This window comes from Rhinatrema bivittatum, chromosome 3 (assembly GCF_901001135.1).
Source record: "Rhinatrema bivittatum chromosome 3, aRhiBiv1.1, whole genome shotgun sequence".
NCBI classification, from domain to species: Eukaryota; Metazoa; Chordata; class Amphibia; order Gymnophiona; family Rhinatrematidae; genus Rhinatrema; species Rhinatrema bivittatum.
In genome coordinates, this window is record NC_042617.1 from 294,337,328 (window position 1) to 294,354,918 (window position 17,591).

The 17,591-nt window shown below is 47.4% G+C and overlaps 1 protein-coding gene across 1 annotated transcript in view; it reads left to right on the forward strand.

Annotated features, from left to right (window-relative positions):
* LOC115088570 (transmembrane protease serine 12-like) overlaps positions 1-17,297 on the forward strand; it is a 147,688-nt gene extending 130,391 nt beyond the window's left edge. Inside the window, exon 5 of the mRNA XM_029596828.1 lies at positions 16,891-17,297. Coding sequence (XP_029452688.1) covers positions 16,891-17,136 — 246 coding nt within the window. The 3' untranslated portion in view covers positions 17,137-17,297. The remainder of the gene's footprint in view (positions 1-16,890) is intronic.
* The last annotated feature ends 294 nt before the right edge of the window (positions 17,298-17,591 follow it).

A 17,591-nucleotide genomic window follows, 5' to 3' on the forward strand; every position in this document is an offset into this window, starting at 1 on the left:
GTGAAAGATTTTGTATATCAAGGTGATGGATTTGTAAATGACTCTGAACTGAATTGGTAACCAGTGGAGGTCTTTTAGGACTGGGGAAATGTGGTCTCTTTTCCTAGTGTTTGTTAGTAGACGGGCTGCTGCGTTTTGAACCATTTGGAGTGGTTTTGTGTATGAGGAAGGGAGTCCAAGAAATGTAGAGTTGCAGTAGTCTAATTTGGAGAAAATGAGGGCTTGGAGGATCCTGGTTAGTGTCTTTTCCTCCGCGGCTTGTGTCCCTAGCTGTGATTGAACTCTGTCCTCGAATGATGTGCCTCTTCATCCAGGCCTTGTGTCCCTAGCTGGGATCGACCTCTGTGCTCGACTGCTGCGCCTCTTCATCCCGGCCTTGTGTTCCCACAAGTGTTTTAACTCCGTTGCTGTGCCCGTTCCTGCAGGCCTTGTGTTCCTCTGGGGATAGGGAAATACATACAGTAACTGAGTGTAAGCAAGTATGATTTGCATTGAATACAAGAATGTCAGTATATAAAAATGACAAATAAATATAAAAATAAATGAAGTGCTATAAACTTTTTAAAAAAAGAATATAAATCCATAAAAAAAAATTGTACTATCCGAGTATCAGTGTTCATCCATGTTCCTACTGGTGTTTTAACTCCATTGCTGTGCCTGCCTGTTCATCCAGGCCTTGTGTTCCCACAGGTGTTTTAACTCAGTGGCGGTGCCTGTTCATCCAGGCCTTGTGTTCCTCTGGGGATAGGGAAATACCTACAGTACCTGAGTGTAATCAAGTATGACGTGCTAGAAACGTTTTCGAATAAGAATATAAATACATTAAAAAAACACATAATTACTATCCGAGTATCCGTGTTCATCCAGGCCTTGTGTTCCCACAGGTGTTTTAACTCAGTTGCTGTGCCCATTCTTCCGGGCCTTGTGTTCCCACAGGTGTTTTAACTCAGTGGCGGTGCCTGTTCATCCAGGCCTTGTGTTCCCACAGGTGTTTTAACTCAGTGGCTGTGCCTGTTCATCCAGGCCTTGTGTCCCTAGCTGGAATTGACCTCTGTCCTCGAATGATGTACCTGTTCATCCAGGCCTTGTGTTCCCACACGTATTCTTATTTGTGAGAGATCCTAGGCTCCAATTCGTTTGTCATCAGCTGAAGTGCGTAAGTACAGTCTGAATTCACTAGACGCAACGGAATTCACTAGACGCCAACGATATTCACTGGACGCCAATGTAAACACCGGGTACACACAACTCTAGGGGTGGACCCGTTCCAGGGAGTCCTTCCCTGAACAAGCATGAGGGTGGAGGTGGGCTTTACTGCACACCCACCTGACGGACCATGCCCACACCGCTGCCAATATTCTAGCATGCATCAGAAAGATGCTGGCGAGCTACCAGTGTTTTAACCTAGTTCCTGTGCCTGTTCATGCAGGCCTTGTGTCCCTAGCTGGGATTGACCTCTGTCCTCGAAGGAAGTGCCTGTTCATCCAGGCCTTGTGTTCCTACTGCTGTTTTAACTCCATTGCTGTGCCTGCCTGTTCATCCAGACCTTGTGTTCCCACACGTATTCTTATTTCTGAGAGATCCTCCAATTCCTTTGTCATCTGCTGAAGTGCGTAAGTACCGTCTGAATTCACTAGACGCCAACGGAATTCACTAGACGCCAACGATATTCACTGGACGCCAATGTAAACACCGGGTACACACAACTCTAGGGGTGGACCCTTTCCAGGGAGTACTTCCCTGCACAAAGGAAAGGGAACTCTCTCCTGGGCCAATTGATAAGAAAACCACAATTCTGCAGCCAAAAATAGGCTGGAAATCCTTCCCCCATTGACTTTAATGGGCGACATATGTACATATACCCAACTCATTAGATTTTTTTTATGTCCATATTGGCCGCAAGTGGGACCCCCTTTCGGACATAAGAAATATGAACATAAAATTTTGCTCTGCACATCCCTACTAATCAATTATCAGAAATCTCACCTGATTCCATCTCAGTTCCTCTCCTTTATCAGAGCGGATCTTGACACAATCCAAGCAAGGGCTTTTCTTCCCAGGGACCGAGCTCACATACGGGCGTTGTTGGCGCGCAATATACAGTCTCGTCAATGTTGCGACCGTTGCTGCCCGACGTCTCCACTCCACCCACCTTACCTCTTTGGCGACTCCCTCTTTGGTTGATGGAAGTTTGGCTTCCGTGGCGTCATCTTGCCGACCTCCTCCAGCGTCCCCAGACTGGCTAGACGCTGCCTTCCGCCATGTTCTCCTGAGGCCTAAGGACGCGCGCGCGACGCAGCCCCGACTCAAATACCAGCTGTGGCGCGAGCCTCAGGGGCGTCCCCCTGAGATGACGTCATCATCACCAGATATTTAAGGTCTCTCATTTTGCTAGCTAATCGAGTTAGCAAAGGGTTTCCTACCTAGCTGCCTCCAGGTATCACTGCGGATGGGATTCGCTCTCCACTGTTTTTACCCTGTTACCTTAAAATAATTGATTAAAAAAAAAAACGATTCACTCCGCGTTGGACACGCGTTGAATATGCACTAATCCCCTTATTGCGTCCGACTGAAGGTTAACAGTGCACTCGGCTGAGCGCACTGTATTGCATCGGCCCCACAGTTTGTAATATAACATTGGATTTAAGAGTGTACTGATTGCTCAGTAAGGGATCAATATAGAAGAAAAGTCTGGAATGCAGTTTTTTTCCTGTTACTATGAGGAGGAACAGCTATAATTACATTAACGATAATAAAAAAATAATTCAATAACAAAATAACTAATTATTAAATATATGAATAATAATAACAACAAACACAATAATAGGTTTAGGAATTGCAGTATGAACAGGGACTGGTTAGGGTGGGGAAGGGAGGGAAAGGGGAAAGGGGAAAGGAAAGGAAGGGGGGAGTAAAGTAGCCATGGGTATAATTAAGAGTTATATCTGGTATAGGTTATTCAAGCTCTGTGGATACAAGAGTATTATATGGATAATGTTGGTAATATATAATAATTGTAACTCATTGGCTTATAAACTAATAAACAAGTTTGAAAAAATTCTGTGTGTGAGACAGAGCAAGTGAGAGTGAGAGCCTGTGTATATTAGGGATGTGCAGAGCAAAATTTTATGTTCATATTTTTTATGTCCGAAAGGGGGTCCCACTTGCGGCCAATATGGACATAAAAAAAATCCAATGAGTTGGGTATATGTACATATGTGCAAAAAAAAAATTTAAATCCCCTCACCCTCCTTAATCCCCCCCCCAGACTTACCACAACTCCCTGGTGATCGAGCGAGGAGTGAGGACGTCATTTCTGCAATCCTTGGCGAGAAGCATGTGACGTCGGTGGCACGTCGAGTGACGCGGCGTCACATGATTCCCGGCTCGTTCGCGCCGGACGGCTCGTTCGGCCCAAAAAGAACTTTTGGCCAGCTTGGGGGGGCCTCCTGACCCCCCCAAGCTTGGCCAAAAGTTCTTTTTGGGCCGAACGAGCCATCCGGCGCAAACGAGCCGGGAATCACGTGACGCCGGCGTCACTCGACGTGCCGCCGATGTCACATGCTTCTCGCCAAGGATTGCAGAAATGGCGTCCTCACTCCTCGCTCCATCACCAGGGAGTTGTGGTAAGTCGGGGGGGGGATTAAGGAGGGTGAGGGGGTTTATATTTTTATTTTGGCTCAACAATCGCGATTTCCCACATATCGAACATATCTATGTTCGATATGTGGGAAATCCGATCGTTTATGTCGAATCAATTTTTTAAGTAAAAAAAAAATATGAGTTGCGTTTTACTAATGCGGTCAATCCGAATGCACACCCCTAGTGTATATATGTGTGTGTGTGTTTAAGAGAGCAACAGTATGTGAGAGTGAGAGCCTGTATGTGTGTGTGTGAGGGAGAAAGGGATGAAGACAGAAGGAGATAGAAGAAATAGAGAGAAAAAAGAGACCCTGAAAAATGAGGCTAGGACCAACCGAATAGAAAAGTAAGATCAGACAACAAAGATAAAATAAGGTATAAATATTTTTTTTCCATTTGTAGTGATTGGCATATGCTATCTTTGGGAATGTGCATTATATACTGTATTTGCCGGCGTATAGGACGCACTTTTTTCCCCTCAAAATAGGGGAAAAATATGGTGTGCATCCTATGCTCCGGTAATCAAAATTAACAGCGTCAGGTAGGGGGGAAGTGACGCACTGAAGAACAATCCGGTTGCTTATTTTTCTAAGTGGCTTTCTAAGTGGCCTATTAAAATTGATCATGCCCATAGAGCTCTAGCACCAGCGCAGGGTAATCGCCCATGCGACGTGATTATTCAGCTGCACAATTTTACTGATTATACTAACAGTGTCTGGTGGAGGGGGAGTGACACGGTGGCGTCGGGGAGCCCCTTTTGCCCAGCACCGGAGAATGATGCACAAGGCAGGGAATTTTGATTGTCTACACAATTTTAAGGAAAAAATAATTTTCTAACTTGGCTGGTGCTGGGCAAAAGGGGCTTGCACCGGCCAAGTTAGAAAATTATGTTTTCCTTAAAAATGTGTACACAAAAGGGAGTGCGTCTTATATGCCACCGTGTCCTATACGCCAGCAAATATGGTATTTGGTTTTTTTTGTCTGTCTTAAGTATGCCACTCTTCAGAGTCTAGTTTCTCAGGCTTTCCATTTTACTTTTGTCTGCACGTTTGTTTCAAATTTGTAGACCCTTATTCTGTATCAGGTAACAATTGACCTGTGTTCCGCATTACGTGACTGAGGTGCAGTATTTCTATTAGCGTGTAGTTTCTCAGTAGGGATTTGTAGCAATCCGGCATGTTCTATTTCCCCAGTAGGTAGTGTATTAATGTTCTAGGGCATGGTATAATATTTACATTGCTACCTTTTCATAAATAAAGTTGCTGCTGTTTGAGTCCTGAGGTTTAGTACTGTTATGATATGGTATGGCAAGGTGTCTTTTTTTTTTTTTTTTGCAAGGGTTTGTGTTACTTCACAAAGGGCCAGATTTTAAATCTTACGCGCAGGGGGTACCTTTGTGCACGCTACACGGCGCACACAAATGTACACCCAATTTTATAACATGTGCACGCTGCCGCGCGCATGTTATAAAATCCAGAGTCGGCGCACACAAGGGGGTGTACACTTGTACACCTTGCGTGCCGAGCCCGAGGGGAGCCCTGATGGCTTTGCCCGTACCCTTCAAGGCCGCTCCAAAATTGGAGCGGCCTTGGAGGGAACTTTTCTTTCGGTCCCCCCCACCTTCCCCCACCTTCCCCTCCCTTCCCCTATCTAACTCATCCTCTAGCCCTACCTAAATTCCCCCCCCCCACCTTATTTTATTTTTTACGCCTGCCTCTTGCAGGTGTATCTTGCGCGCGCCGGCTGGCTGCCAGTGTGCGAACCTCTGGCATGGCTGCTGTGCCGGAGGACTCAGGATCACCCCCGGATTGGCGCCACGCCCCGTCCTGCCCCCGGACCGCCGCCCTGCCCCTGGACCACCCCTTTTTCAAAGCCCCGGGACATATGCGTGTCCCGAGGCTTGCGTGCGCCGCCGAGTCTATGCAAAATAGGCTCGGCGCACGCAGGGGTAGGTTTTCAGGGGTTACGCGCATATATTACGCGTGTAACCCTTTGAAAATCTACCCCAAAGTGTTTAACAATGGTGGGTGTTCAGTTTGCTGTTGCTGAGATGACTGTGTGTGTGGAAGTGGAGGAAAATTGAGTGAGTTTGCATGTGTATGAAAGTCTGTTTGGAGGTGAATAGGGGAACGAGAGTGAGCATATATGTGAGTATGAGCATGTATGTGTGTGAAAGAGAGTATGAAAGCGAACATGCGAATGAGTTAGGGTGACCAACTTCCTGGTTTTGGACCAAACAGTCTAGTTTGCAAGCTAATTGTAGTGTCCAGTTACAGAGGCAACCAGACACTGTAAAGTTTAGTCAGAGCTGCTTGCTTGTCCCGGGTCAGCGTCTGAACTGTGTTGTTTGCAGACATCCATCAGAGCATGGAATTCATGACTCTGGCATCAGCCCTCCAATCAGCTGCTTGTTCTTTATCTCAGGCAGCTGACTCAGCCACAAAAGGAGGTGTGTGAGGAGGGAGATGCATGCAGAATCTGTGCCTGCACACAGGAGTTGAATCCCCAGGCGTATTTCACTGCCTCTACTTTCCTGCAGCTTAATCAGCCATGCTGCCCCACCACTATCACTTTCCCTTCTCCTTCCCGGCCGAGACTTGCACCTCCTGCCACCACAGCTGCCTCTCCTTCTCCACACATGGCACGGCCCACCAGAGCTGCAGCCTCATCTTCCCATCTCACTGCAGTGTCTGCAAAGTTTCCCTGCTGGTGGCTGCCTGCCTGCTACCCACTGTAGACTTTGCTGCCCTCCCTCACTCAGATCTCAACATTGCCTGACCACTTTAGCCTCACAGCATTCGGGGTTAACAGCACCTCCCCCTCTGCCTGTTTTCTTGCCTAGGAACTGATGCAATGCACTCTGAAGTGGGTTAAATAGGTGCTAATCCATCCCCAAATGCAATAGGGGGATTAGCGCCTTTTTAACCCGCATAGGACGCAGAGTGAATGCAATAGCGCTCATCACATGAAAATGCATGTGAATAAGGCTATTACTCATTCAGTCCGCATGCAAAAAAAAAAAAGTGTGCGTCTCAGATGCACATTTTGCTCTCAGATATTAACGCCTGCCTGGAGCTGAGCGCAGGTAAAAGAAGTACAGAAAAGCAGAAAAAAACTGCTTTTCTGTACTTCTTTTCTTAAGTAAAAAAAAAGCCTAGGCAGACCGCCGAGTTATGAAGACCGACGCCCGACACAAAACCTGGTTAAGCAAGACCAGAGACCAATCAGTGGTGGAAACCTGGCAGCGCTCCAATCACCTTCCTGTCTTTGGGGCTTGGGTTAAACTCTCCTCCTCCTCTGTGTCTCTTACAGCTGTGGAGTTGATGTGCGCTTCACTTTTCAGGCGCGAAGCTGCAGCAGTGCGGCCCCCATCTCTCCAAATTAAAGATAAGTAGTTGTGCCACACCTGCTGCTGCTTTGTGCTGCCTCTCCCCCTGCCCTGTCTGTTTAAGTGAGTCCTGCCCAGGCTGCAGCACAGCTGAATGGTAATGTTATTGGGCTTCTAACTTTACAGTTTGGCCATGCTGGCTGTCCTGCGACCTGTGCAGGAATCACTTAATCGGCGGGGGTAGGAATCCAGTGGGAAGCAGCAGCAGGTGCCGTACAACTAATTATCTTTAGTTTGGAGAAATGGAGCTGCACCAATTTGAAAGGGCAGAAAGGAGGGGGAGTCTGCGGCCACCCCTCCTCAAGTGTCCGGTTCTGCCTTGTAGAAAAGTTGGTAACCTATCCTCAGACCTATTGCTGGGCTGCCCAATGCCCCAGGCAGTCCTGGGGAGCATGGCTGACAATGGTGAGGAGGGTGCTTCCTGGGATGATGTGAGTAGCTAGCTGAGTCTGCAGCTGCATAGGGACTAAGGATGGCTCATGCCACTATAGGTGATTGCATGCAGCATTGGCACCCAGTCCCCTGATGAGGTGCATCAATGCCTCCACCCTGTGCGGTTGTCCATTCCTTCTGACAGTCCTGGCTTCCTCTCTTTCCCCCCTCCCTGCCCAGCATCCCTTTGACCCTCTGAGAGTATGTGTGAGAGAGGGTATGTGTGTAAGAGAAAGGGAGCATGATTTGAGAGAATGAATGTGTATATAGGAGAGAGATCTACAATCTGAAGTTGGCGAAACAATGTGACAAGGCAATAGCTAAACCCAGAAGAATGCTCGGCTGCATAGAGACAGGAATATCTAGTAAGAGAAAGGAAGTGATGATCCCCTTGTACAGCGCCTTGGTGAGGCCTCACCTGGAGTACTTTGTTCAGTTCTGGAGACTGTATCTCCAAAGGGACAGAGACAGGATGGAGGCGGTCCAGAGAAGGGCGACCAAAAAGGTGGATGGTCTACATAAAATGACTTATAAGGAGAGGTTGAAGAACCTAAATATATACATCCTGGAGGAGAGGAGGAGCAGGGGTGATATGATACAGACTTTCAGATATTTGAAAGGTTTTAATGATCCATGGTCAACAACAAACCTTTTATGTTGGAAAAAAAATCAGTAGAACTAGGGGCCATGATTTGAAGCTCCAGGGAGGAAGACTCAGAACCAATGTCAGGAAGTATTTCTTCATGGAAAGGGTCGTGGATGCCTGGAATGCCCTTCCCGAGGAAGTGGTGAAGACTAAAACTGTGAAGGATTTCAAAGGGGCATGGGATAAACACTGTGGATTCATAAAGGCTAGAGGATGGGAATGAAGAGTAGAGCCATGGGGGTGGCTTGCTGGAATGGTGGCTATTACCTGGTGATTACTACCCTTACTCAATAAGCCTTCGCACGGTTAATGCAACCCCAACATTGCTCTCTGCTTCAACGGCAAGGGGGAATGTGAAAAAGAGGATTTGCATTCAGATAACATCTTCACAATCTGGGTAAACAAATATGCGTGGGGGTAGTTTGCTTATTATGGCGGTTACTACCCTAAACCAATTAAGCCTGATACATCACTTTGAATGCATATACAGTATCGCTCTCCACTTCAAAAGCAGGGGGAAATGTGGAAAACAGAATTTACATTCAGACAACACCCAACAAGGCATTGATCTGTGCAGTCTAGTCTAGGTAAACAAGCATGGGGTCAGGGGATGGCAGGAAATTTGAATCAAACAGTTACCAACAAGGGCCCTGAACTTGGTGGTTGATGTAACAGATAAGTTTGGGAAAATAAGTGTGGAAGCTTGCTGGGCAGACTAGATGGGCCGATTGGTCTTTTTCTGCTGTCATTTCTATGTTTCTATGAGAGGGATTGCCTGACTACTCTGTTGCCTCTCTCCAGACCCAGACCTCTGCATTGCCTGACTACTCCGTTGCTTCTCTCCAGACCCAGACATCTGCATTGCTTGACTACTCCGTTGCCTCTCTCCAGACCCAGACCTCTGCATTGCCTGACTGCTTAGCTGCCTCTCTCCAAGCTCAGACCTCTGTATTGCTTGACTACGTTTGACTCTCTCCGCAATCAGACCTCAGCCTTGCTTGCCACTACTTCCAGATTGCCGCCTGCCCTGACTCAAGCTTGCTCTACGATGCCTCTTTAGCCTACTTCCTGGACTTGGTTTATTCATATTTCGGCCTGCTCTTGCTCGGGCGCTCCCTGTCTGACTTTGACCCTTTGGGGCCCAAGTCTCCGGGACACTACCTTGTCCAGTACAAGACTGTACCATCTCTCTCTACTGCTGTCTCTGGGCTATTCTCGATCCCTCCATCGACGATGACATTCGGAGGCCCACCTAAGTCTAGCCGGCCCCGGCACCCAAAGGCTCAACCTGCGGGGAACGAAGGCTGGTATTGGTGAAGCGCCAGCTGGCCTACGTACATCAGCCCACTTCGCCTGCCGATGGTGGGGACCCGTAGGTCCATACCTATGGGTTGCGTCAACCCTACCTCGGCCCAAGGGTCCACCTTTATTTTGTCTCATCTCGAAGGGAAGGCGCTGGCCTGGGCTTCTCCCTTGTGGGAGCAATCGGACTCTCTCCTAAGAGAACTGTCTCGGTTTGTGGCCGTGTTTCGATGGAACTTTGATGATCCTGGGTGGCAAGCTGTGGCAAGCACTAGTTTGTTACACCTTTGTCAAGGTCAAAGAAGTCTATTCGACTACACAACTGAATTTCGGACTTTGGCTTCAGAACTCGCTTGGCAGGAAGGCTGCTTACGAGCTATCTACTTGGATGGACTATCCCTACAGCTGAAGGATGAGCTGGCTGCATGGGAGCTCCCTTCCTTTCTCGAGGACCTTATAGTCCTGACGGGCCGAATTGATCATCATCTCCAAGAGCGTCACCGGGAGAGTTGGATGCCCAAGAAGCCCACTTAGGTTCGATCCCATTTGCCATCCACCATCAGCCCAGCCTCCGGTAGGGTTTTTATCGTGGCCAAGACGGAAGAGCCCATGCATTTGGGCCTTGGGTGGCTGACCCCAGAAGAGCGCCTCCAGCGGAGACAAACTGGTCTGTGTCTGTACTGCGGAGTCCCTGGCCACCAGCTACAGGCCTGTCCCATCTGTCTGGGAAACGTTCCAGCCTTAATTCAGTTGGGGTCCAGAACTTGGGTGCAGTGTCTCTGGCCCCTCAGTTGTCTGTACCGGTCACCTTGATCTGGGACTCTCGGTCCTTTCCAGTTCTTGCTCTGGTGGACTCCGGAGCAGGAGGTAATTTCATCTTCAAGGATCTAGTTCAACTACTGGGTATAAAGACCTGTCCTCTGGAGACCTCCTTGTGCATTACTTTCATTTATAGAAAACCACTACCTGGTCGAATATTTCTCACCACTGAGCCAGTTCAACTATGTACTGGTGCCCTTCACACGGAATACATCGAATTACTAGTACTGGAGAAATCCATTCATCAGGTAGTCTTAGGACTACTCTGGCTCCAACGTCACTCCCCTCAATTCGACTGGGGTTTGCTCCAGCTGGGTGGAATGGGTTTCCACCTGCCACCAGTCCTGTCTATGTAAAGTGGTACCACCACCCGTGGTTCCTCTGGCGGCCACTTCTTCAGGTATCCCTGCTCCCTGTGCGGATTTTGAAGATGTATTTTCTAAGCAAAAAGCAGATCTTCTCCCATCTCTTCGGAAATTTGATTGTCCCATAGACCTCCTACCTGAGACCACGCCAGCCTGAGGGCGTACCTATCCTCTGTCTCTTCCCAAGACGAAGGCCATGATGGAGTACATTCAAGAAAACCTTGCAAAGGGGTTCATTCATCCCTCTACATCTCCTGCCGGAGCAGGATTTTTTTTCATGACCAAGAAGGATGGGTCTCGCAGGCCATGTATCGACTACCGCGGCATGAACTCGATTACCCACAAAGACAAGTACCCTCTGCCGCTGATCTCGGAACTATTCGATCGCCTGCATGGAGCATCCATATTCACCAAGTTGGATTTATGCGGGGCGTACAACAACTGATGATATTTGGAAAACAGCTTTTAACACCAGAGACGGGCATTACGAACACCTGGTGATGACCTTCGGCCTCTGTAATGCACCCGCAGTTTTCCAACGAATGATGAACAAAATTTTCAGAGACCTGCTGGATACCAAGGTTGTGGCATACCTGGATGACATCCTTGTCTTTGCTAAAGATCTAGCTACACACCGTACTGAGGTCCGTACCGTCCTTCACCATACCGTCCTTCACCACCTTCAAACTTCTTATGTTCTTATGTTCTTAATCACTTATTCGCAAAGTTGGATAAGTGTTTGTTTGAGAAATCCAGTCTGCCTTTCCTCGGGTACATTATTTCTCAACGAGGATTTTCTATGGACCCCACCAAGCTAAAAGGAATACAAGATTGGCCAGCAGTTCCTAGGATTCTCAAATTACTATCGTCACTTTATTCCACACTATTCAACCTTGGCAGCCCCTCTGACTGCATTGACTTGTAAGGGCCAAGATACTCGAAATTGGACACCAGAAGCCATTGCAGCCTTCCACTGTTTCAAAGAAGCTTTCCTGGCTGGATCCTATCTTCACCACCCAGACCCAAACTGCCCCTTCCAGTTTGAGGTGGATGCCTCCACAATTGGGGCTGGGGCAGTCCTGAGCCAACACACCGCTTCTTTATCTGTAGTCCCATGTTCATTCTTCTCTCGCAAGTTCTCGTCTACAGAACAAAATTATGGTATCGGAGATCACGAGTTACTCACCATTAAACTGGCCCTCGAAGAATGGCGCCCGTGATTAGAGAGGGCTCAACACAAATTTGTTGTATTCACTGACCACAAGAACCTGGAACATTTGAGCTATGCCCAACATCTCAACACCCGCCAGGCCTGATGGGCTTTGTTCTTTTCCAGGTTCAATTTTGAACTTCGCTATCTCCCAGCCAACAAGAATCTCCGGGCAGACGCCCTATTATGATCCTTTGAGCCTGAAGACACCCCAGAAGAACCTAGTCACATAATAGACCTGGCCTGTATTTGTCTTTCAGACACTCACCCAGTTCCTGCTGGGAAGACAGTTGTGCCTCGATGACTCCTAGAAAGAGTCCTCTGCTGGGCACATGATTCCAAACTTGCTGGTCACCCAGGACGAGCATGGACCTTGGCACTGCTTCAGCAGTTCTTCTGGTGGCCTACTATGGTCTCCAATGCTAAAGCATACGTCGAATCTTGTAACATCTGTGCACAGCAAAAAACCCCGGTCGGTCGACCTTGGAGTCTTCTACAACCACTTCCAGCACCCGAGGAACCATGGACCCACCTGTCTATGGATTTCATTGTGGATTTGCCGCCATCAAAGGGTCACACCGTAATATGGATAACCATAGACTGATTTTCAAAAATGGCCCATTTCGTCCCGCTACCGGGCCTACCATCTGCTCCAGAGTAGGCCTGTTTATTTTTCCACCATATCTTTAGATTGCATGGCCTATCCTAGGACATTGTTTCAGACAGAGATCCTCAGTTCGTTGCTAGATATTGGTGCGCCCTTTGCCGAAAATTCGTTATTAATATCAGTTTAACAACTGCCTATCATCCCCAAGCTAACGAACAAATCTCTCCTTGAAGGCCTTTTTGCACGCTTACATCAATGACCACCAAGACAATTGGTCCGAACTTTTATCCTGGGCGGAGTTTTCTCACAACTCCCATATTGCCACTGCCACAGGAACATCACCATTCTCTGTTGTCTATGGGAAACAACCATGACCACCTTTGCCCATAGCTCTATCAGTGCCATCCGCTGCGGCACAAGCTAGTGTGGATGCCCTTAAGACGTTATGGGAGCAGACAAATCTCCTCTTGCTTCAGGCCGCTTCCCGGGCCAAGAGAACTGCTGACAGTTGACGTTGCTCGGCTCCTGAATTCCTCCCTGGCCAGAAAGTCTGGTTAAGTACTCGGTATATCCGACTTCGAAATCCCAGAGATTCGCTCCTAGATTTATTGGACCTTTTACAGTTACCCGACGCATTGGACCCGTCACATACCAGTTTCGGCTGCCTCCTACGCTGGGAATACATAATACCTTTCATGTATCGCTTTTAAAACCTGTGGTTTTATCCTGGCCTGCCCAGAAGGCTCCTGAGCCACTTCCACTTGTGGCAGAAACTGATATGACGTACAAGGTACACGAAGTCCTCGATATCTGCTGTAGGGGCCACCGGTGGGAATACCTTCTTTCCTGGGAGGGTTATGGACCCGAAGAAAATTTGTGTTCCAGTTTGTCTCCAAGTTCCTGATTACTCGTTTGTCTCATCTGTCCTTTGATTGACCTGCTGGTACCGACCTCTGCTATGTCCGACCTTGCCTGCCTTCTCCAAGCCTGACCTCTGCTATGTCCGACCTTGCCTACTTTCTCCAAGTCTGACCACTGCTATATCCGACCATGCCTGCCTTCTCCAAGCCTGACCTCTGCTACGCCTGACCACGCCTGCCTTTTCAGTGCCTAGACTATTGCTACGCCTGACCATGCCTGCCTTCTCCGGGCCTCAACCATTGCTATGCCTGATCACACCTGCCTTCTCCATGCCTTGACCATTGCTATGCCTGACCACGCCTGCCTTCTCTGTGCCCTGAGCATTGCTTTGGATGACCACGCTATAGACTCCTTTGTGTCCAGAGTTCTACGTTGCTTGCTTCACCTTCCAATTGCCACCAGCATTCATTCGAGTTCGACAGTGACGCCTCTGTTCCTGTCCTCTGGACTTGGACTCCTAAGGCTCTGGCCTTTCTTTGCTCAAGCACCTTCAGTCAATCCTCGTTCCTTGGTGCTTGGGTTCCTGTACTGGGACCAGTCTAGGATTGAATTACGCCACCTACTGGCTGCTGTCTCTGGGCTGAACTATCTGCCTTTGACATCCAATCTCAAAGCCCGCCTAAGTCCTGCTGGCCCCGGCATCCAAAGGCTCAATCCGAGGGGAACATGGGCAGATATAGGTGAAGCTCCAATGGCCTCTAGCTTCAGCCCACTCCACCTGCTGTCAGTGGGGACCCGTAGGCCCTTGCCTGCGGGTTGTGTCAACCTCACCTCAGTCCAAGAATCCACCTCCAGAGCAACACGTTTGCTGGGTGGTGATTTCCAATAAGGAGTCTTGTATTGTGCAGCTTTAATTTGGTTTGCGCTTCCCTACGTGCATCACTTTGCACTTGTCCACATTAAATATCATCTACCATTTGGATGTCCAGTCTCCCACTCTTGCAAGGTCCTCATGCAATTTCTCATATTCCTCTTGTGATTTAACAGTTTTATCTGGATATGCAGCCCAAATCTGTGGCAGCTGAAAATTTGGTCTAAAATTACCCAGACAAAGCTCTCTGGATAATTTTAGGGCAACCATTTATCCAGTTAACTTATCTGAGCAGTGTTATGATGCCACTCGCGGAGCCCATCCCATGAGCAGCCTCTCAACTTTCGCACCGGTGCCTGACCACCTTCCTGGCCTGACGCCGCTACTGCCACTCCCATGCAGCCTGATGCCGCTGTACGTGGCAGGAGGGGCCGCTGCCATTCTTCGCGGCATGGATGCCACTGCTGGGGCACCTCTTCACGCAGCAGGAGTGCCTACATCGACTCCTTCATCTTCGCAGCAGGGACGCCGCCAACACCACTGCCTCAGTCCTGCATTGGGCTCCTCTAGGCGCACGCGTGCCTCTATACAATATTTAAAGGGCCAGCAGCAGGAAAGGTCCTGCAGCCCTAACAGATGATGTCATCAGCCTGTGCCATCTTCAGCCCTATAAAAGGGCTCTCTTCCACTTCCTCAGGGCCTTCATATTGGGTCTTCACAGTAGCCTGTGTCTCTTCTCCGGTCAAGGTCTTCCATGGTCTTCTCGTGTCTAGATGGCTCTTCGTTAGATGTTCCTGATGTTCCTGGACTCCTTCGTTGAATGTTCCTGATGTTCCTGGTCTTGTTCCTCATTGGAGCTCGTCACCTGTTCCGTGTTCCTGATGTTCCATGTTCCTGATGTTTCATGTTCCAGTCCTGGTCCAGATGTTCCTGTCTTAGGCTCTTTGTCCTGCTTCCAGGTTTCCTGCTCGACAACATTTACTGGCGTGCCACCGTTGTGGTCCATGACCAGCCCATGGGGGGCTGTATAGGGCACTTTGTGGCACAAGGCCTGCTTTCACGTCTACAGCACAAGTTTCTGGAAGGTCCTTGCTTTTAATGCTGAGGTCTGTTCCTGAATCTGAGTTCTGAATCCTTGAATCCTGAGTCTTGAATCCTATTCCCGGTCTTCGGAGTTCCTTGTTCCTGCTTCCGTTCATGCCCTAGACTCAAGCCAGAACCTGCTCCACTTCAGCGTGGTCTGCAACTAACCACAGGCGGCTATGTAGGGCACACCTCGGTTTAGGCCTCTCCTGAATCTTCGTCATGTTTCCAGTTCCAAGTCTTCACCTTCTCATCTGGAGTCTGCTTTGCTTTCGGCGTGGTCCACGACCAGCCATGGGCGGCTGTGTAGGGCGCATTGCAGTGCAGTACTCACCCTGTAGTAGTGCCTGAATCCTCGTCTGAGTCTTCCAAGTTCCTCGAGTCTTCGTCTGAGTCTTCCAAGTTCCTCGAGTCCTTGTCTGTATCTTCTGAGTTTCTTAGTTCCATGCCTCATCATGTTCCTGCCCTCAGCCTCTGTCTGGCCTCACACACTCGTTTCCAAGCGGCGGGTCTGGAAGGGTTACCAAGTGGCCGGAGGGCTACTCTTGAGACCAGCATTGCATTGATGGGTCTCACCTGCGTGCAAGTCCAGTGGAGATCTGAGCCTGCCTTGTTCCAGTTCCTCGATGTTCCATCTCGATCCTGGTCCAGCCTTGTTCCAGCTCCTGCCCATGCTTGGACACTTTCACCTCCCACGGTGTGTGTCTTGGGGCTCCTCCCTGAGGCATGCAGTGGTCCAAGGGCTCACATCTCTCTAGAGCAAGCGACCGCACCCCCACGCTCACAACAAGCAGCATTGACTATCTTTGTTGCCTAGGCAAAGTAAAGTTCTGCCCTGGCTACCTCTCCTGTGCTTCCTGTTTTTATCTGGGCAACAATTTAGTTGGTAAGTGGGAGGAGCAGGTGGAATTTAAAATGCCAGGATTTGTCAGCTCCACAAGGTACCTGGACAAACTCTTTGAATATGGACCTCTAAGGCTTTTCTCTAATTCTATGTCTATGGGAACAAAGTTTATTGAATCAGGTAATGGCTAACCTGAAGTGCTATTTTAATCAGCCACAGCAGTAAAGTAAACCAGAAAAACTATCTTTCATCCTACCAGAATGTTCATGTGTATGTTGAGATTGGAAGAATTTCAGTTTGGTCTTTCCACCTATCTTCTCAAACCTTGCTGTTCTAATACACATAGATACAAACATTATTTATTTATTTACTAATTTTTACTATGCCGATATTCAAGACAAGTCTTATCGTACCGGTTTACATCAAACAAGGGAAAGACATCTAAACGTGCGGAGGAAAAGTTACATATAACAGGGGTGAAGAACTTGGAACAAATCGGAAATGTAAACTTATTTTAACATAGGGCTAGAATGAAAGTGAGAGTGACTTAAATTGAAATAAATTTAGCGTTAATGATTAATATCAAGTTAATCAATCAAGTTAATCAATAATGATTAACTTGATGTTAACATCAAGTAACAAACATCATGGATTAGCTAATTTGATCCATGTAATTCTAATGTTATTTTATTTTTGTACTATTGAAAATAAAAGTCAGATGCAATATTCTGAGACAAAGTTCTACCTATAATATTTCTATAACTTGAACTTTCAAAATAAAGCAATGTGTAAAACAGTAACTTATTATGTTTTTTTGTAGGGAGACAGTGGAGGTCCTTTTATGTGCTTTATACATGATCAGAATATATTTTATCTAAAGGGAATAACAAGCTTTGGATATGGTTGTGGTGAGCCACACTTTCCTGGAATCTACTTACGAGCAGCTAATTATATAGACTGGATAGAATATATGATGTTACTGTATAATGTTAGCAGCCACCTTCACATATCTTTTTATGCTCTAATTCTCACGGTTGTGTGTTGGGTACTAGAGTCGTTATTATAGAAGACTATTGTTTGTAAAAGTAGCATTTCAACCTAGGTTGGCTATGATGAACTATTTCTCATGTGTAACTTTGAATATTCTAGAAGAACTGTGTTTCATATATTTTGTCAGTGCTCAACCACAAATATGGCCATTTCCTATATGTATTTTGTGATCTAGTTGATTTTAACAGAAAGGGTATAATATGCATTATATTGTAACTTTTTTAAGTTTATCAGTACATATTGTATTTTCTGTAAATGTTTAAATTTTTAAAAATAAAAATAGAAAAAGCATTATTTGTCATGCATTCATATTCTTACACATCCGTAAGGTAACTAGAGCACCAATTCTTCCTGTAGGTGCAGAAGGCGAAAAAGCAGATATTTTCAATTTATTTGAAATAGTTTATTTAAAGCAGTCAAAAAATATGAAAGTTTTGTTTGGTATACATCTTACTTTTATTTCACAAAAAT